The 21,285-nt window shown below is 42.2% G+C and overlaps 1 protein-coding gene across 1 annotated transcript in view; it reads left to right on the top strand.

The window, feature by feature from the left end:
* The window catches only part of BACE2 (beta-secretase 2), a 48,381-nt gene that overhangs the window by 14,643 nt on the left and 12,453 nt on the right, over nucleotides 1–21,285 (top strand). Inside the window, exons 2-5 of the mRNA XM_064647043.1 lie at nucleotides 9,816–9,904; nucleotides 16,699–16,915; nucleotides 18,496–18,624; nucleotides 19,853–19,987. Of these exons, the coding sequence (XP_064503113.1) occupies nucleotides 9,816–9,904; nucleotides 16,699–16,915; nucleotides 18,496–18,624; nucleotides 19,853–19,987 (570 nt within the window). The remainder of the gene's footprint in view (nucleotides 1–9,815; nucleotides 9,905–16,698; nucleotides 16,916–18,495; nucleotides 18,625–19,852; nucleotides 19,988–21,285) is intronic.

Below are 21,285 nucleotides of genomic sequence, written 5' to 3'. Positions count from 1 at the left end.
ATTCATGAGCCCTTGAGCAACAACTAACAGTCCACTCGTGGTTAACGTGCATTGCTGGCTGCCCTGGGAAAGGCTGATGAAGGTACCTGTTGGCTTGCATGCAACCCCTTCTTCCTGAAAGATTTGGCTCTCAGGGTGTCTCTGTGGCAATCCTGTGTCTGTTAAAAGACTATCAGTGTTTTCCTCAGGCTTCTCAAACCAGTTCAAGCCTGTCAATGGTTATTTACAGGTGAGGTTTTGCTAGACCTCTAGCTTATTGTTGTTACTGAACTTTAACTAGTCTAGATTTTCCTTAAAACTCGGTGCCTAGAGCAGGGCATGATTTCAGCTGTAGCTGGTTTATGTGAGCTAGGGGATTGCTTCACACACACCTAGTTTTCTGTTTGCTATAGGTTGTGATATGGTAGAGGGACTTGTGTCTGGGGGGGGGAATAAAAAAGAGGAAGAAAAGTTAATCTTTTCTGAAAAGGTAATGGGACAAAATTGCTACGATTCACACAGCTCTAAGATAAGCAAGTAATAGCTCATGTTCAACAGCAAAGCATGTTCATATAGCATGAATAGGATGGATGTGTTGTATGATAAATCTGGACACAGCAAATAAATTTCAGCCTGAAAAATAAGATAGCACATGAGACGGCATGTGCAGAAAGAATGCTAATGTTTAGGGAACCGAAGGCGTTGGCAGAAAGGAGAGCGTGAAAATGAAGAATAGGTATTTTGGTTTGTTCCCAGGATTGATTGGCTGACTATTTTTTTTTGTCTTTAAACCATAATAGCCTTCCCTTATTGTCAAAATGATAATATATATAAAGCACTTCCTGTAATATTTCTCCTCAAAATGACTATTCATCAGTCCCAGAGTCAGATGCTCATATTTCAACTCACAATTTAGTTTAGCAAGTTTATACTTCTGAGCAATCTGTCATTTTAGCATTTGTGTTTTTTATACAAATCTCCACTACAGAAGCATGCAGTGCTCTTAAGCACGGATAGATTGGCTAATCCAGATAGTACTTTGTAATCTTCTGGCCAAGAAAGAGATTATTGCTTTTCAGAGAGAAAGAAAAGTGTTCCTCCCAGTCTGGCAGTGCAGATCATGAAGGGATTGAGGGTGAAAGACTCTTGGTCTTCTGCTGGGCCCAGTGAGAATGTCCAGGAATAGCTGAGTGTTTTAGGTGGTTGAGGGAGGGAGTGAATATGAAGGTACTGTAGATATGGGGTCAAATTCCAGGTCCTGACAGCAGCTGGATGAGGGGAATGACAGCAAGAGCCAAACTCTCTGGTGAGCTCATTCTGCTGCTGCTGCCCTGCAGTCTCCACTTGCCACTTGTTTTCCTTCTAAATCCCCAATCTACAAACACACCAGTTTCTGTGAAAAGCTTCTGCTGTTGTGAGGGCAGGAATTACCCTTGTGATAAACTTGACCTTCTGGTTTGCCCACGTTTTCATGCTGCAATAAGTCACCTTCCTTTGCCTCTCCAGTGCGACGTTGCAGCGAAACATGGGCACCACCTGCTGAACAAACATCATCAGAAAATAATCAATCTCCATTCATTTTTCCTTCTCACAATGCCTCTCTTATCTTGGCTGTGTGGTTAAACCCTTCTTATGACTGTGGGAGGGGGTTTTTTTTGGAGGTAGGAGCAGATAGGTCTGTTTTCTCTGATGAGGTGACCTCACTCAGGGCAACACTGGAAATACTTCTCCTCCCAGACTTGGCGTAACATGTGGGCCTGCACTCTCCCTCCTCCTCCTCAAAGGCAGAGTGTGACTCCATCAAAGTGCAGAGAGTCATTTGGCTTTGGGTGAGGTGTTCCTCCACCACCACCAGTGGCTGTGCAGTTCTCAGCCAGAGAGCTGGGTTGTGTTCTGGATTCCTCTACTCGGCACTGGTGAGGCCAAACCTGGAGTTCTGTCTCCAGCTCTGGGCTCCCCAGTACAAGACAGAAAGCAAAGAAAGGGCCATGAAGACATTTAAGGGACTGGAGCACCTCTTGCATGAGGAAAGGCTGGGAAAGCTGGGACTGTTTGGCCCAGAGAAGAGAAGGCTCAGGAGGATCTCATCACTGTACATAAACATCTAAAGGGAGGGTGTGAAGAGGACAGATCCAGGCTCTTTTCAGAGGTGGCAGTGACAAGACCAGAGGCAGAGGGCACAAACTGCAAAACACAGGAGGTTCCCTCTAAACATATGGAAAAACACGTTTTTACTGTGAGGGTGACCAAGCACTGGCACAGGTTGCCCACAGAGAGGTGGTGGAGTTTCTATCCTTGGAGACTTTCAGAAGCTGTCTGGATGTGGTGGTCCTGGGCATCCTGCTCTGTCTGAGCCTGCTTGAGCATGTGGGGCTGGACCAGGTGACCTCCAGAGGTGTCTTCAGCCTGAGCCATTCTGTGAAGTGCTGCTGGGCTGCTCTGGTCCAGGGCCTGCTTACGAGCAGGGGAAAATGGGAGAGTCCCATCCCTGCCCCTAGTCCAACAAGCTTTGCTTTCTTTTTCTTTTCAGGCTTACCTTTTCAGCAAAATACATGTTATTCTGCAAGCAGAAATGCATCACTGTGGAGGCTTTTTAAGTTTATGTCTGACTTTGCAGACCTCTACATCTAGAAAAGTTCCAAAGATTCTTCTAACTCATCTTTTAAAGTGGTTTTATTTCTGCATCATAAGAAGAGCAGATGAAGAATCTATATTAAAGCCTAGCTTTCTGATTTTTTTTTAATAGAAACTAGGCTGTAAATGTTAATTCCAAGTAACACAGAGGAAAAAATCATGCAGTGCTTAAAAAGCCTCTGTATATTGTAACATTACTAATTTGTAGAAACAAATTGCTGAAATAACCTGACTGACAGTCAGTGCCAATAATAACACATAATAACTATGGGCAAACACAGCATATAGTTTCTACTGTTTTCTTTTCTGTGTGATAGTTGTAAGCAATTCTTGCCAGATGGGCTGATAATGTAATTAGGAATCGTTGTGTTAAATGAGGCGGCATTTAAATTGGCAACTAATTTTCCTATCTATTAACCAGCTTGAAAAAGAAGGGCTGTTACCCAAATGATTTCTAGCTGCTAATCCCTAACAAGAAACACAGTGCTGCTCTGCACCTTTCTTTAAGCACTGTCTAGCAGATTATTTTCTGGAGGGTTTATTATGTGTGGGACAAAATAAGAAAGAGAGTGAGTTAAGAGATGGTACAAGCTCAGGGGTTAGATGGGGTGGACTCCTACTAAGCTAGTACATTGTGTTGTGTGGCAGCAGCTCATGAGCAGGTGATGTGGTACTTCCTATTACTGGTCTCTACATGGGGATAAAAACTTTTTTACTTTGTGATAGTTCACTGTGTGGCAATCTCCATGAAGCAGAGTAGGATTATAAGCCCTGTTTTAAGTGTGTACTCTGGGAGAAATGATGAAAGCACAGCAAGACAAGATTTTGAATGGCAGATGAATGTTACTGGTGTGGAACCATCTCTTTCTTTACCGGGGATGGGAGAGAAGGGAAAAGAAAGGAGTGCCCTTGGGTCAAGTTAAAATCCCAGGGAAGGCATGATGGCTTATCGTTTTCATCATGAAAAGAGATGTCATTATAAAAGAGTAGGTTTAGATTAGATATTAGGAAGAAATTCTTTACTATGAGGGTGGTGAGGCCCTGGCACAGGTTGCCCAGAGAAGCTGTGGCTGCCCCATCCTTGGAAGTGTTCAAGGCCAGGTTGGATGGGGCTTGGAGCAACCTGGGCTAGTGGAAGGTGTCCCTGCCGATGGCAGCGGGGCTGGAATGAGGTTTTGAGCCATTCGATGATTCTATGAATTCTTACAGAGTCAGCTGCTTTGCTCTGCTGGCTTATGCAGTGGAAACTATCAGTTGTCTGTTATTAAGGTTTTGACTGAACCCCAGAGTAAATGTAAGGTTGAATGAGATTGATTATTGTATTTATGACCCTCTCTGTGCAAATCTTACTCCTTTTTTTTTTTTTCCCCCCACCCCCTATGCTTCAGCTGAAGCAGTGATGAAGAGCCAAATATATTTTTGCAATCTGGTTTCTTCATAGAATCATAGAAATGTTAAGGTTGGAAAAAACTTGTAAGATCATCAAGTCCAACCATCAACCCAGCACCACCACCGTGTTCACCACCAAACCACGTCCTCAAGTGCCATATCCACATATGTTTTAAACAATTCCTTGGATGGTGACTCCAGCACTTCCTCAGGCAGTCTGGTCCAACGCTTTTCAACACTTTCCAAGAAAAATTTTTTCCTAATATCCAATCTAAACCTTCCCTGGTGCAACTTAAGGCCATTTCCTCTCGTCCTGTCACTTGTTACCTGGGAAAGGAGATTAAGACCCACCTCGCTACAACCTCCTTTCAAGTAGTTGTAGAAACTGTAGTCTGTCCAGTGGTGAAACTTCATTACTTGACCAAAAAGGATCAGACCCATTAAGCTGGAAAAAAAAAAAACTATGGTGGATTTTTCCATGGGCCAGTCCTTTAATGAAGACTATCAGTGTGGGTTGCCCAAGGAGTCACATCAAAAGCTGCAGTGGGACAGGGTTGCATGCAAGCCCTAGGATTCCACACCTGGAAAAGTCTGTGTATGCTAAAACATGCAGAGAGCTGCTTCGAAGAAATGCATTTTGCCCTTGTAGCCTGTGGGATTTGCTTTGTATATTTTTTCTGAAAGTTACCAAAAACTCCCAACCTCAAAGTAAAGCAGGGAAGCGAAACTTCTGTGCAGTTGAGCAGGGTGTGTATCAGAACAGGGGCGAGGTTTGTCTGCCGAGGGATGCGAGCTGCCTCTGTGCGACAAAAATTGAAATATTGCTACATTTTATCAATTTTCCCTGAAAATGTGAAGGAAATCACTTTCTGAATGCATGGTGGATAACTGCAAATTGCAGTTAAATGATGCATAGGTAATGCCTAGGCTGGCGTTGATGTCGTCACATTGACATCACCTGCTGTATCAGATAGGGCAGGTGCCTGAACGCAGACAGCCAAAGCTTGGCTGAATGAAATAAAGATGACACGTGAATAGACAATTACTTTTTGTTTTCTGATATCAAAACACAACACTCAGCAATGGAAGGCTTAAAAATATTAAAGATGTAGTGGCAAGTTAAATTGTTGAAGTGGGATAAGCATACGGAAGGTGCTATTTGATGTTGGAGCTGAATCAAGCACTGGCAAGTTTGAGGGATCCTTGAAGTACTGGCAGTGTGTTTGATTTCCAGCTGAAAAAAATCATTACAAGTGGGTGGTTTTTTTTAGTGTTCCTACCCCTTCAGAGTAGAAAAAAATGTAAAATGCGTGACCGAAGAGACTTCTACTTTCAGTGTTTGTGACTTTCAGTAAACAGGTTTGGATTTGTTTCTTTTTATAACCACAACTTAATGGCATATAGATGGAGTGTCAGATGTTGTCTGTAAGTTTGTCATGGCAGAGGTGGATGTTTCTGTCTAGCTTACTCTATAACAGGGATCTTTATGAACCTCCTATTAATAATAACAACACTGTTTCCACATAGGAAATGCATCCAGCAGAATAATCTCCAGGTGCTTTACTAGGTGCAGGTTTTATGTGCCACGGCTGTGGTAAAGGTGACCTTCAGGGGGAAAAAAACAGCCTATTGCATTTGCTCTTAGTGTCTGCTATGTGGGTCTGAAATTGAACTTGGAAGCCACGAAAATAAAATAAAAAAAATAAATAAATAAAAGAAAAACCAAAACAACAAGGCTTTGCTTCTGTGCCTCTGAAAGCAAAAGGAAAGTAGGGTTTCATTGGTTTTAAGGCTGGGCATGTGATCGGTCAGCAGACCTTGTGCAGTTTTGCCTTCATAGCCTTGTTCAGCCACGTCTTGGCCTTTGCAAAACCTGGCTTTGTCTGACAGTCTTTGACAAAACGGGGAGATCACTAAATAATGAGCTCTGAGTGACAGGAAGTGATTCACTCGATGGCTGAAATAAACCCAAGGAAGCTGCTCTGCCTGCCTGTGAGAGCTCCAAGTCACTGTCTCCAGGGCAGCTGGAGAGGGTGATACCACCACTGCTGGTTCTGCCTCAGCATCAGGGTCTTGTATCCCTGTGGGAGAAAGGTAAAGGCACAGAGAGGTTTGGCCACTCTCCAGCTGTCACAGCGGATTGCTCAGGGAATCAGGTGGAGGTGCTGTGGATTTCTGTTTTGTTAGTAAGCTGGGCAGAGAAGGGCAGTGGCTGGGGAGTGAACACACAGTGTGTTTGGCTTCATCTTTTGGGAGAGGGCAGGGCTGCCCTCTGAAGACCACAGAATCATGCAGCAGTTTGGGTTGGAAAGGATCATCTTGTTCCAGCCCTGCAGGGACACCTTCCACTAGACCAGGTTGCTCAGAGCCACATCTAGCTTGGTTTTGAACACTTCCAGGGATGGGGCAGCCACAGCTGCTCTGGGCAACCTGTGCCATTGTCTCACCACCCTCATAAGAAAGAATTTTTTCTAATATCTAATCTAAAGGCACTCTATTTCAGTTTGAAGCCATTCCCCCTTGAGCTGTCACTACAGGACCTTGTAAATAGTGTCCCTCCATCTTTCTTCTCAGCTCCCTTCAGGTACTGGAAGGCTGCAGTTGGGTTACCCTGAAGTTTTCTCTTCTCCAGACTGAACAATCCCAACTCTCCCAGCCTTTCCTCCCAGCAGAGCTGCTCCATCCCTCTGATCATCTTGGTGCCTCCTCTGGACTCACTCCAACAGCTCCATGTCCTTCCTGTGCTATTCCCCAGAACTGGAGGCAGCTCTGCAAGTGGGGTCTCACCAGAGTGGAGCAGAGAAGCAGAATCCCCCCCTCATGTGCTGCCCACACTGCTTGTGATGCAGCCCAGGGCACGGGGGTGTTCTGGGTTACCAGAGCCAGCTCACGTCCAGCCTCTCACACACCAACAGCCCCAAGACCTTCTCAGCAGGGCTGCTGTGGATCTTTGATCGAGATGAGGCAGGATGGGCAGCCCTGGGCCGTGGCTCCTTCAGTGGCCACCTTGTGACTCCCCAGAGCTCGCCTGAAGCTCCCCCAGCAGCACCACGGAATAAAGGAGGCTCCAGTGGTGACAACATGAAAGTGGCTCTTAATGAGATGTGAAGGCACTAAAGGAAATGCAGACCCGAAGGGTAGCCGGGAGAGAAAGAGAACTCAGTAAGTTATACCCACCCCAAAATGAGCTGCTAATCACTGGCACTATTGTGAGGACTACAATAAATCAGTGTCTGCCCCGGCCGCCTGCATCTCATTAAGCACAAACATGCGGATAGGGAATGTCAGGCTCAATAGGGATCTGTCATGTGAGTGCTGCTGTGTCCGAGTGGGCTGGCGCTTGCCTGGTTAGCCAGCTTTGTGTTTTCCCTTTTTTTTTTTTTTTTTTTTCGTGGGAGATATCTATTTTCTTTTGGAAATGTTGACTCGCCCTGTACTGTGGGTAGTAAATCTGCCCTTTTCTTCCAGTGATTTGTGAATTCTGTGGTGATAACATTGTATTTAAGGTGTGGGGGTAAAATATCTTTCATATGTGTCATATTTTGTTGGGGATTTTTTTTTCCCCCAAGTCCTCCTCCCGTGTATGGTGCCATGCATATTCCTGAGGCTGGGGCAACACCTACATGTATTTCTGCAGTTGATGTATAATGCCCATTACTCAAGCATCACAGACTGCCTCAGGAAGCCTAATTAATTTAAGCCCTGCAGCACCCCTTTGAGGCAAATTTTGTCGGTCCTGATGGATGCACACATTGTAGCTGCTCTTTGTTATTTATTTTTAATATGATTTCTATCCCAGAGAAGGTGAGGGGGGGCGAAATGAATAGTTTGTACTTTGTTAGGTAGTTTAACAAATGCTAGGCTTTTGATATCATCGAAACGAAGTATGCAGCAAACTTTGGGGTTTTTTTGCAAGCCATGCCTCAGAGGTTCTTATTTTCTTTTAAAGCCTCAGCTTCTGGAGCCGGGTGAACTTGCAGATGTCCTTTTTGTTTTGAAATGTCTCTGTCTACCTTGTGGGGTTGCAAAATAAATTTTAATGTATTGTCTTTGCTTAATCTAAAATCTGGGCTGCAGTGAGGCACCTGACTGAGGTTTTAGGTTGGTTTCTTTTTAGTCTTAAAATTTCTGCATGATTAGGACTGGGAATACCAATGTGTGAATGAAGTTTAGAAGGGATTCCCACAACTTACTAGTTGGTTTTGTGTTCATGTTTTAATTTCAGAGCTCCTCAGTTCCATACTATATTAAGTAGGTAAAACAAGGGGAACCATCTCCTCCCTCCCACTCCATGAATGAACCAAAGATGTTTTTGAACACTGACTCACACTTTGTTGTCTGTGCTCAGTCTTAGGCTTAATAAAGAAAGATTCAGCGTATCTTCTCCAAATGCTTTATCCTCCTTTGTCTTTACTCTCATTTCTGAGCTCAGCTGTGTTTCTCCACTTCTTTTGTCAACACTAAGCTTGTTTCCCTGATGGTTCTCTCTTACCCTTCCCACATCCCCTTTCCATGCTAGATCTCAAGCTGCCTCACTTTTTGAGGAGTGCTGAGGGCTGACAAAGAGGCTGATTCGAGCTGTCCTTAAATCACGAGCAGCCAAGTCTTCACATCTCACTCCCTCCTGTAGGAAAATTCTTAATTCCTTAATATTTTTCTGGGGAGCAGGTGTTCCCTGCTGCCTAGGGTGTCATTTCACAATTGCTTTAAGCTGATCTGAGACCACACTGTCACCAAAAGGGGCAATCACCCTCTTCTAGTATCTGCTCCAACCACCTCTTTTTAGTAGCTGCCTGATATGGCAGATTGCCTTTTTTTTTTTTTTTTTTTTTTTTGTATCTTAGGTGAGGAATCTGCTCTGATTTGCATCACAGTCTCATGGATATGCCAAGAAGCCCTGGGAAGCACCCAGCCAAGAGCAGGGAAAAAGTGTGACTGTTGCTTTCAGTAGCAGTACAGTCTCTGTCTGACTGACTTAAATTATCATCTAACAACACTACATCTAATGTAGTTTCTTGGTTTCACTGAAAGAAGTGATCCTGCATCTGGCTGCTGTTTCCTTCAGCTTTGTATTAGCACAAGCTGTGGTGAACCAGCCTGGTTACCTGAGCCAAATGGGGAAAGGAGGTACCTCGTTTTGTCCCTGTGGTTTTGTGAGGCAGTTTTAGCCCTAAACCACCCTCCTGATTAACCAACAAGTGGCCCACTCTTAGGCCACCTTTCAATCAGTGTTTTTCACGGTGTTTATAAATCCACCATCCTTCTGTGTAAAGGTGGTGAAGGCTGTGGGAGGTTGTTACTGCTGAGGACAAACTGGGCATCGTTCCCATGTTTTCCAAGCCACGAGGCACCTTCGTGCTTCTCCTTATTTCTGTCCTAGACCTGCACTCAGTCCCTACTTAGAAATCTCATAAGCTCTAAGGCAAACAGTGCTTTGAGCAGTACATAATTCAGCTTGTGTCCCGGATGAGCCAAGTTTTTGAGACGCATGGGTTGGGCCAAAAAAGAAATCTGAGATGATCAGGAATTCATCTGCTGTGCGAATATGGGCTTGGCAAGTTTCCCCCCTTCCAGGAACATGACTATTTTAAAGCACTTCAGCATGATCAGCTGTTTTGAAGGGCCTGCAGCAACATTATCTTTCCCCACAAAAGTGACTCTAAATCTATTTTTCAGGGCAATGTTCATCATGATCTTTTAAACTGAAGGTAGTTTAGACAGAAACAGTAATGGGATTTTTTGTTTGTTTGTTTAATTGGATATGCAAATCACCTCTCCTTTTTTTTTATTTCTTTTTTTTGTTGTTTTGGCAGTTAAATATTCTGGTTGACACTGGGAGCAGTAATTTTGCAGTGGCAGGTGTGCCTGATCCTGATGTCACCTCCTACTTCGATGCTGAGCTGTAAGTACCTCTTCTGTGCTGGGTTGAGGTGTCTTTTAGATTCTAGTTCCTCCACGCAAGAGAGGATGAAAAGGCAGTTTATGGGGCATCCTGTGAGAGTGGGATGTTAGTTGCCTGAATAGGAATTTTGGCCTTGCTTGGTGCAAAGTCCTGCCTGACACCATGAGCAGTCCCAGTGATTTCAGCACAGCTGAGCTCTGAGCACAGCACTGCTTAGAGCTGGAGAAAAAGGAAGAAGACTACAGGGTAAAAATTATCTGCAGAGAATCACACCAATTCCAGTCAATTTCTTCTTTGAATAGTCTTGGAAGGAATTAAAAGTTTAAATATACTTTGCCTTTGTTTGAAAACAAAAATTAATTAAGTTAAATTAATTAAATTAATTATATCTGTTTACTTGACATCACTTCCGAAAGCAAAATTAGTTAGTCAAAACCTAATTTGTTGTTTATTTTGGCTCAAGGGCCTCAATCAGTTAATGATCTAGACAGACCCTGATGAATCTTGTTATTTATAAAATACAATTTTGTTGGGTTTGGTGCTTGTTATGCACTAAATTTACTGTGTTTAGCATAAGCTGACATTAATCACAGCCAAGCACAGCTTTGTCTGTCTGAATCACTCTCCCTCTTTTCTTCCTTCCTTTCTGCCCTTCTCTAGGTTCAATTATTTCAGGTAAACTTCTCCAAAACACAGTGTCTATCTTTAGCTGAAGCATATGGATGAAAATACTTGGAAGGCTGGGAGGCTGGAGAGTATCACCATTCCCATTACCTCATTATGTACTTTAACATGAGGTTTTGCACTTTTTTTCCAATAAGATGAGCTGGAGGGAAATCCATTATTTCCATGCTCCTTACTAGAATAGCCTTACCTCCTGTCATATATCCTGTTAATGGAGATATTTCACATCTCGTTCTGATATGCTACAGGTCTGGAAAGTCAAGAATTTGCACTTAAAAGCTATTTCTGCACTACTGCAGAGTTTTCTGTGCCAGATATCCTCTTCCATATGTAGTCCTAGAGGAAACCTAATTGCAAAGAATTTAAAGCACAAACATTCCTTCCCCCTTTTCTCTTAATTGGTGTTATTGAGACTGGAAGGACAAAGCCTCTCTCATAAGAACCATAAACCGTTAGAAACAGCTACAGTAAAGGTTGTGTGTTGAGAAAGGCTGTGAAATCACTTGAAGGTTACAGTCTCTGATCAGTGTTCTCAGTGTACACTGTGTTTTGAGAACTTTGATATAAAGTTAGTAATGAAACCTTGACATTTAGGCCCTGAAGAGTTAGTTAAGGATGCTTTGCAAAATTATTCAAACTCAAGACATTACAGTCCAGAGCAACTGCAATAAGAGTTTCTGGTTTGTGTTGGATTGATGGAGTACTACAGTGTGCTCAGAATAAAGTGCAACTGTTAGCATGCTTGAACCTGACTACACCATGCTTCTTGCATTTTAAGTATTTTAAATACATTTAAATAAATGTCATCCTGGAGGGATCCTTGCCCCAATGAAATCAGACGTTTCAAAAATGCTGGTTGCAGGAAACCTCTGTGGGTCACCTTGCACATATCCCAAATGAGGTGGGGCTGTCACTAGATCAGATTAGCCATGGCTGAGTCCAGTCAAGCCTTGTAAACCTCTGAGGATGGAGAATCCATGCTCTCCCTGGGCACTGTGCTCCAGTGCTGGGCCACACTCTCCCATGGAGGAAATATTTCCTATTGTCCAGCCTCAACCTCACAAAATGTAACTCGTGGGTGTTGCCCTTGTGCAGAGAAAGGTCTGGCTGTGTCATCTTTCTGTGTTTCAAGTTGTCACGAGCTGCTGTGGGATCTGCCCTCAGCCTCTTGTCTGCAAAACCAAAGCCCAGCTCCTCTCAGCTCCTCATCACGGGTCCTGTGTTTGTGGACCCTGACCTGCCTGGTAACGCTCTGCCAGTCCCTCTTGTGCCAGATCCCTGTTGAAGTGGGTTCCCACGGCTGTCCACAGTCTGTTCCAGGTGTGGTCTCACCTATGCTGACCACACTGGGAGAGCATTTTCCTTGGATATGTTGTCCTGGCCCTCCAAATGTGGCCTGGTCTGGACTTCACTGCATGCACGGAGTGACTTATGGTGTTGGCTCTTATCCAGCCCAGTGTCCACCATCACCCCAAATCCTTTGGAGCCCTTTTCAGTTGCTTCCCAATCTGTCCTGATTTCCTTCTTGTCTTTCAGGTGCTTGAGAACTGATCCCGGGAGGTTGTTCTCTGAGATGTTTTGTGACTTGGGGTGAAGCCCAGTGACCTCTAGTTCCTTGGTCTCTGCTGCTCCTCTCTTTTTGAGATTGACCTTAAGATAACCTTTCCCAGTAGTTGGATTACCTTCCCTGGTTTTGTGGTTTAACCCCAGATGGCAACTAAGCCCCACACAGCCCCTCTGCCATTCCCACACCACTGGGACTGGGGAGAGAATCAGAAATGTAAAAGTGAGAAAACTCATGGGTTGAGAAAGAGGCAGTTTAACAGGTAAAGCAAAAGCCACATGGACAAGCAAAGCAGAACATGAAATCCACTCACCACTTCCCATGGGCAGGCAGGTGTTCAGCCATCCCCAGAGAAGCAGGGCACCCACACACATGACAGTGACTTGGCAAGGCAAACACCATAACCCTGAATGTCTAGCTCCTTCTTCCCCCCTCCTTTTATACTGACCATGACACCATATGGTGTGGAATATCCCTTCGGTTAATTGGGGTCATCTGTCCTGGCTGTGTCCCCTCCCAAATTCTCATGCACACCCAACCTGCTCAATGGTGGGATGGGGTGAGGGGCAGAAAAGGCCTCAACTCTGTGCAAGAGCTGCCCAGCAATAACAAAAACATCTCTATGTGCAACACTGTTTTCAGCACAAACCCAAAACACAGCCCTGTACTGTGAAGAAAGTTAACTGTAGTCCAGCCCAAACCCGCACACCTGGTTGTCATGATTTTGCACAGATGGTACACACCCAAGAGTGACCTTTACCCATGTGTAAATGAGTAAAGTGACCTATGGGCACTTTCCTTCCACGCTAGGTGGAACACTTCAAAATTAGATGAAGAGGTTTCTTCTTGTCTGGTAATCGATCCTGCAGTTTTTCCCTATATTGTCATGGAGTGGCTTCCAAAGTCATAAGATGCAAGTTGAAGAAGATTAGTAATTTGTTAGGTTAATGGGGCTGATTTATAGATGTGTGCTTATTAGAATATTAATGTCGTGTTGGAGAAAGAGAGTGATGGGTCTGGATTTCCTGATGCCACGCTCTTAGTTTAATTTTATTCCGATGATCATAATCTGAAATGGAATGCATGAGTGTTTTTTGACTGAAATTGAGGAGGGTGCATAGGAAAGGCATTATCTTTGTTTCAAAGGACCCAAAGGGTGTGTTTTTCAGAAAGAGCCCTCCTGGAGCAATTTTAGAACTAGCTCGTTAAATGATGTCATGTATCGTATAATCTGTGTTGTATAACTCTGCAGTTTAATTATCTACCTCTTTCTGTACAAATTGAGTAAAGCTGTTATCATGAACTCTTACAACTTGGGCTTTTGAGTGGCTCTGACAAAACTTTGCTGTGAAAAGTTCTGAGTTTGCTGTGATAATCATGCTCTATAAGTCACCACAATGTATAAGGTTTTGCGAAACAGCCCAATTTGTCCTGAACGGAAAAGAAATCACGGTGCTTGTTTCTCATGCTGCTCAAAATAACAAGTAGTTTTGTTGAATACACTACTTATGATAAAAGAGATACTTAAACAGACATATAAAGGGGTTTTTACAGTTGAACCCAACTTATCTGTGATGGCTCTGCAGCAATATGTCAACATGACAAACCCAGGGCTTTCAGTATTCAGCAACAGCATCCAGTTTTATTTCAGTTTGAGAACTACTGCCTCACCATGTGAAGGTTCAGGAGCAAGCTGCTCAAGAGTTGATCTTTTCAAGAGATAGGGAGGTAAGAAAAATAAAGGCAATAAATTGAGGTAATACAATCAGTTATATACCAGCAAGCAAAATAAACTGCCTTGCATTGTGATGCTCTGAGTTTGGTTGTGTACACTGTACAGGTTGTGGTTTGGGGTGAATTATAAGCTTCTTCCAGAAGCCCTGCAAATCAAATGGGACTTCTTGGTTAAAAATCAATAATTTATGTTATGTTTTCACATTTGCTTTGTCCTAAAATTGTTTGGCAAGGTGGGTGTTAAGCAGGGCTTCCTGCATGTAGTGGATTTGCTGTTGCAACGTTGAGCTTCCTTCAGAGGAATCATGACATGAGAAATAACATTTTGGTCATTTCATTTGTTTCCTTATTTGTTTTGTTCAATGCTATATGCTAGTAATGAGGAGTAACTCTGCAAGAGAAAATTAACCACTACTGAGGCTTGAGATCCATTTGAGGTTTGAGGGCCATGTTTCTGTTGGCTGCTCTGGAGGGAAGATAAAAAATGGGAAAGGGAGAGAGAAGGGAGTAGGGTCACTACAGCACCATGGTCTAGGAGACCTTTTCCCTTGCCTCTGGCTAAGTTGCACTCTGTTCTGCTGGAAGAGTTGAATTTCTTCCTTCTTATCACAGCCAAAACAGCTTGTTTGTAATTTTTCTCCCTTTTTGTGCTGTCTGTTTGTTTTAAAACACTCAGCCCATGAATTACAACAAGTCTCTAGTTTTGACCTCTAAAGAAGATATCTTCTTCTAGATCAGTGAGGTGGAAAGGTGAAGAAATCAGAGTGGCTGATTACAGGCAAGAAGATGGAGCAGGAAGTGGTTTTGCAGAACAGAATATAATTTAGTGCCACGAGAATTATGTGAGATCCCTTCCCATGCTAGGTATTTTGCTCCTTGAAGGAAATAATAGGGTCTTGTCTTTAATGTGATATTTGTGAGGTTTACAAATGAGATGAGCATCTTCATATCCATTTCTACAGGTGGGAAAGCCGAGGCACAAAGGGTGAGGAGGTGACTTGTCCTGCCTTTCCACAGGAAAGTTCATGAGCCCATTTTTTCTGTGTCCTGGCCCACAGCTCATCCATCGGGCTGTCACTGCTTATGGAACAAGAGCTGTGTGCTGCTGCTGTTGCCAGTCACACACCTTCTGTATTTGCAGATTTGCTTCACTTTATTCTCCCAGCACTCAGTTTTCTCTCTGATTTCAGATGTTTCCTCTTCTCTTGCCGGGCCAGACACTTTTCTACACGAAGAACCCTGTGTTTTCCCTTTCCTTTCCTGCACCCCCCCCAGCTTATCTTATGTCACTAATTATTCAGACTCTATTTTGATTTATAAAATGTACTGCCAGTATCACAGAGGTGTTCTGACGGCCCTGCCTGAGCAGAGATGTTCCTTTGTGTATCATACAATTGCAGAATTACACAGCAAGTAAAACAGCAGTAGAAATAACCAGACACATGTAGTAACTACCTCTGGAATTCATGCCTTTTGAAATATTATCTCATGTATTTCTGTTGTCTGGGATGTTAACCCTTGAAAGGTTGAGTCTTGGGACTATCAAAACCCACTTTGGGTTAGAGCCTGGCTTCTCTTCCTCCCTTTTCCAGGAAAAGAGTCAGTTGTGTGGTCCACGTGGCCAAATTGTCCCTCAGGATGAGGCATTTGAATGGATGGAACTTGTCTGTGTTGCCATCCAAAGGTTATTCCCCATAATAGGCAAAACCAGACGGATTTTGTGCTGGTGAGCTCGGGTGCAGGGGGGTGTGAAGCCACTTCATGTGGATGTTTCTGTCAGAGCAGATGTTAGATTAAAGCTGGGTTGATAAAAAGATCCACACCTGATAAATCACCTACCCTTTCTCTTGTTCTACACACTTGTAAAAGTGGTGTTATAAAATTATTTTACATCCCCCCCAATTTACTTTTTAAAAAGATGTCAAGAGAAAAGTCTGTTCAGGTGAACTGGGTGTGGTCACCTGTGTCTTCAAAAGGGGAAGCTATATGCCAAGGAATGAGTCCAAGATAAATTGTGAGGGATCTAAAAGTTTTGTAGCTCTTTGGTACGACGTGGGTGGAATATGATTGCCGTATTTAGGGATTACAGGATTTTAAATGGAAAAATCTATTGAGATTTCTTCTAATGTTTGTGTTAAGTCTTCTAAACAGGATTCTGTTCCTTCCTTTGCTTGTCATACTTAACTACTCCTTTGCATTTGCTACTCTGGTCTGGAAAGAATTCCTTCCTTTCCTCCTCCAAGTCAGTGAATCATTTGTTAATAATATCCAAGTTTGCTTGCTTCCTGATAGATAGACCAAACTGCAGATTTAGAAAGCCTCTGTCTTACTGCTGATACTCACAATAACATTCAATTTACCCAAAATGGATCTTTTAAGAATATTAATGAGGTGTTAGTCTACAGCTATTCAGTTAGCTTGGCATTTCAGTTTTTTTATTTGAATTCAGCAACTTTTCATTTCCTAACACCACTTAAGATGTTCTTTCTCCAGTTAGAGCGTTGCTCCTATTGTGATGGACCAGTCTGAGTCAGGGACACGCTGCACCAGGTGACATAATACCTTAGATTTAAAAAAAAAAAAAAAAAAAAAAAGGAGGTTTTTTGAGTTGAGTTATTGATGGCTTCTGGATAAAAACAGGGCCTTGAGATTTTATTATTTCTGCATTTTACAGCTTTTACAGACAGTATGCATATATATTTTGCAGGCTTAATTTTTTTTCTCTGTCTCTGGGCAAAATTGAGATGGAATATATTCTGTCTTGCATCGAGGATGAACAGCTTGTGCATAAGTGTATCTTTTCCTTTTAAAGGTCAAGCACGTACAGATCTGAAGGGATTGAAGTCACAGTTAAGTACAGTCAAGGAAGCTGGACTGGAGTGCTGGGTACAGATGTCATTACTATGCCCAAAGGAATCTATGGCAGCTACACCATCAACATTGCCACCATCCTGGAGTCAGAGAACTTCTTCTTACCCGGGGTTAAATGGCACGGGATTCTTGGCCTTGCCTACGACGCCTTAGCCAAGGTAAATCATCCTTTCCCCAGTGATTGTCTTCCACAGTGACAATAAACAGAAATGTGACAATTAAAATAAAGTGTGCAGATGATCTGTCAGCATTAGACTCCCTCCCTTCCAGCCACTCTTTCCTGGATCTTTTATGGTTGTTCCTGAAAGAATTCATTGGTTTGTGATGGTGCCGCATTCCCATGTGAGGATTTCGGGGTTTTTTTTGGTGATGAAAACTCCGATTTTAGCTCCTCTGGAATGAATAAGCTTTTACAGAGCTTGTAGTACCAGAGTACGGGTCTAAAGTCTTCTGATATGTGTGAAGGTTGTTATTAGGGCACTGATGACAATCCTCAAGACTTGTCCATGGACTGATGAACGTACTTGGCAAAGCCCTTGGCAGTTCATTGTAAGACATTCTCTGTTCATCAAGTAGAAGTTGGGATGGAGGGGATAGATGGATAATTTCATAGCAAATATTAGCCACAGTGTTTCCCTGAACATAGAGCTAAGCACATCACGGTCTTCTGGGGGTGGGAAATTGAGGTAGAAGTTTAAATTAAACCCCAAAATTTATAGGCTAAAGCTTATAGCCTTATAATCTAAAACTGAAAATGTGATTGGAATGCCTCATAGTCATAGTTTTCAATTTACACATCACAAAGTGAGATCTCTCCAGTTAGAACAAATGATTCAATACTGCCTGACAACTCTGCTTTATTCGAGGGTTGTGTGAGCCTTGTATTGATTTCTGCTGTTGACTTGACATGTACTGTCAACAGGAAGGGAAGAGCTGCTCTTCAGACTCTGGTTTGGGCAAATAGTGTACTCAGGGCGTTGATTTTTCCCTTCTTCCAAAGACTTAAGAGTTGTTGACTTCTGGGGCTGCTCTGTCTTTGTGTAGTAAGAGCCCTTGGCCCCTCACGCTTGCCAGGGTCTCTGCCCATCATGAGACCTACGTGCTCAGAAATCTGAATTACAGTGAGGTTGCAATACTCTGAATAACTGCAAAGCAAAGCACGGCATGCAGTGTAGGGAAGAACCTGTTGGCCACAGTCAGTTGAAGTGAACGTGCTTGGACATGAAGTTTCTTCAAAAGAAATAAGAGGAATTAACGGGCCATTGAATAAGAAGTTTATTAGAATTAAAATATTTTGAAAAACTGAAAATCTTGACCTTAAAATTTTGCCTTTTTAACCATGGAAAAGCGTGAAGGGCAAGTTACATTTGTCTGTTCTAATAACCCAAAGCCTTTTCCTACCAGAAAGCATCGGTGAGAGTTTGTGCCTGAAACCACTGTTTGAGTTTGAAAACTGCAATTGAAAATTACTCCTGTGCTTTAGGGATTTGGTGGCAGCCACAGTGACAGTGGTCAAGAGTAAAAATGTTTTTGAAAACAACAGAAACAGAAAAATGACAGATGCTGGGTTTTTAATGACTTATTATATCTAGAACTTTCATCACCTTGTTGTCAGAAATTCAATTTACTCGTGAAAAAGTGGTCTTGTTTGAATGATTTGCTGATTTCTGCAAAGCAGCTTTTTAATGAATCCTGCAATTCTTTTGGTCTTTTTGTTTTGTTTTTCGACACCTTCAAGCCTTCAAGTTCTGTGGAGACGTTCTTTGATTCTCTTGTGAGGCAGGCAAAGATCCCCAACATCTTCTCCTTGCAGATGTGTGGTGCTGGACTCCCTGTTTCTGGAAGTGGTACCAACGGAGGTAGTCTTGTGGGTATCTGTCAATCGGAGAGGGAAGATGTATCTTTGTTAATCTCTCCCCCTCTTTTCTGTGACTATTTTACTTCTGCCAAATTTAATGTTTAAATATATTATGTTTTCTGGGTTTTTTTAAGGAAAAGTTAAGCCCTTAGGCAAAACTGAAGCGTCTTATTTATTTTCATTCTCAATTCTTTTTTTTTTCTCTCTCAAATCTGAGCAAACCTTTCTTCTTTTAACAAAGGAAAACATAAATGTTGTGGTGTTTCCTCAGGGCAGATTCTGCTACCTTTCTCAAACTGAGTAGTCCCTTACTCAGCTGATAAACTTGTTTAATCTCATCAAAATGTTACAGTAATTTTTTTTTTTACATCATGTGAAAAGGGGGAGAGGAATCAAGGGTCTTTTTTTTTCAGTGGTTGTTGTTGACAACATACTAAAGGAAAAAATCTGAAGATGAGATCTTCTGCTTGTTGTTACTCTGGAAAGTCTTTCCATCAGTTTTAGTGGGACCAAGAATTGGCCATTATGTATCTAGAACTGGGAGCTGGAATGACTGTTCCCAAATTATGCTGAAATAAGTATATCAGCACAGGCATTGATCACAAATAGTTATTTTGCAGTGAATTCACATACTGTAAGTGTTATTCATGTAGGTGAAGCCCAAGAGAGAATTCACTTAAGTTAGTTCAGTACAAAGTCTGAGAGTCCACGATGCTCCCAGTCATCCTGAACCTCAGTTTTGATGGAAGCCAATAGTGATATCAGTGACAAGATGGTCAAATTCCATTTTGGATGTGTGTAATAAAAATGAAATGCTCTTGAACAGTATTAAAGCTTTTCTGATCTGATAAAGCAAATTCATCATGTGTAAGTTTAATATTCTGTCCCATTTTTATACATTGCCCGTTTTATACATTGCCCTGAAGATTCTGTTTTGATTTTAAACCGTGGAGCTTTCATAATAAAGTCAGTGTGAGCTTTTAGATAAAGATGCTAGTAATTTGGCCCAGTATGGGAATTCTGTTTGACTGAGGCACAATCTATTTAATGTCTAGATGTTTCATATTGCTTTATTATCGACAATGAACTTGTCACTAAAATCCTTACCAATGATGCTAAATTAAAATTTCGATGCCTTGAGTATCACAATTAAATATTCCCCTTTCTGCATGTACTTGGCCCAAAGCTAAACCTCTGGGATTTTGAAGCATGCTGATTGTTTTCTCCTTTCCCTCAGGTCCTGGGTGGAATTGAACCAAGTCTGTACACGGGGGATATTTGGTACACACCCATCAAAGAGGAGTGGTATTACCAGGTGGAAATTCTCAAACTGGAGGTTGGGGGTCAGAACCTCCAACTGGACTGCAGAGAGGTATTTGCCATTCTGTGTTTCAGTCTATATAAAATGCAAGTTTGGTTGAGAAAAGACCCATCTGATTGATCAGTTTGGGTCTTTGCAAGCAGATGTGTATCACGGTCTCCTCTGATAACTGGTAACTTTGAAAAGAAATGAGTGAGCCGTGTGAAATTCAGGGTGTGCATCAAACATGCTAAAATTGCCTCACAGAGGACTTTAAAACTCATTGATAATATTCCAGTAATTTGGAAACTAAGCTATAATTTTTAAGCCAACAGTCCACTGAGAATCAGGCTGCTGTGGTTTGGGAGGACTCAGCCTCTTGGGTTGTTCCAGCTGTAACAAAGGTGTCTGAACACTGAAGATGGTGCAATGATTCAAGGAGACAAGAGTCTTTAAACAACTACAGCATGTGGTTTTCCTACAGCAAAATCAATTCAAATGGGTTTAAAGCAGTTCTGGTCAAACAAAGAAAAGGGGAGATTTTGGACTGACCCTTGTAGAGCTGTCTGAGTACATAATTCATGATGGCAGTGGCAGCTGTTATCCTGGGATGCTCCATAAAGTTCTCATCCTGTCCCTCCCTTTTTATTTCATATTTTTGTAAACTACTTTTGATCTCTTATGCCTTGCCAGTTATTATTCCTGATGGATATATTTTCTGTTTTTATTAAGAATAATGTTCTGTGTTGTTGCAATTTTTATTCCAAAGCCATTTCTTTTTTTTTTTTGTGAAGGATGTCTGTATATCTGTGTGTTTTATCTGTTTCTCGCTGTTGCTTGTTGCTGTTCATGTTTTGATTTTAGTTCTGTAATTTTCATGCCCCGATTTCGTTAGACATTCTAATTTTATCTTGTAGTTGTGCTCTTAGCTGGAAATCATTTGGATGTTGTGCTGGCTGGGGTTAAACCATGTCAGACATGATAATTCTGAAGGTTTTATAGTTCTTATAAGTTAAGTGAAATTCATGATTAAAATATTACACGTGCATAAATATTATATTTTCATACAAAATATGGAAATCATATTGCCATATAAATTATTTAGAATTAGTCACAGCATCTTTCAACTTAATAAGCAAAACAAGGTCTATTTAAATGCTTTTCTCTGTTGTGCTGCTAGGAAAGCAAAACCTCTGGTCCTCTTAACAGAAATGTTTGCTTTTCTTTCTTGCCTTTGAAAACAGTCAACATGTTTTTGAAGGTGTAGCCCTTGCACTAATGGTTTAATCCGTCCTGTTTCCAGAAAACCACTCACTTAAAAATCCAGCGGTGTGTTACAAAAGTTTCCTGTTATTGTTGCTGTTTTCTGA

The sequence above is a fragment of the Pseudopipra pipra genome, chromosome 2 (assembly GCF_036250125.1).
Source record: "Pseudopipra pipra isolate bDixPip1 chromosome 2, bDixPip1.hap1, whole genome shotgun sequence".
Classification (NCBI taxonomy): Eukaryota; Metazoa; Chordata; class Aves; order Passeriformes; family Pipridae; genus Pseudopipra; species Pseudopipra pipra.
Note: the sequence above shows the minus strand (reverse complement) of the source record. Positions and strands in the feature narration are given on the sequence as shown.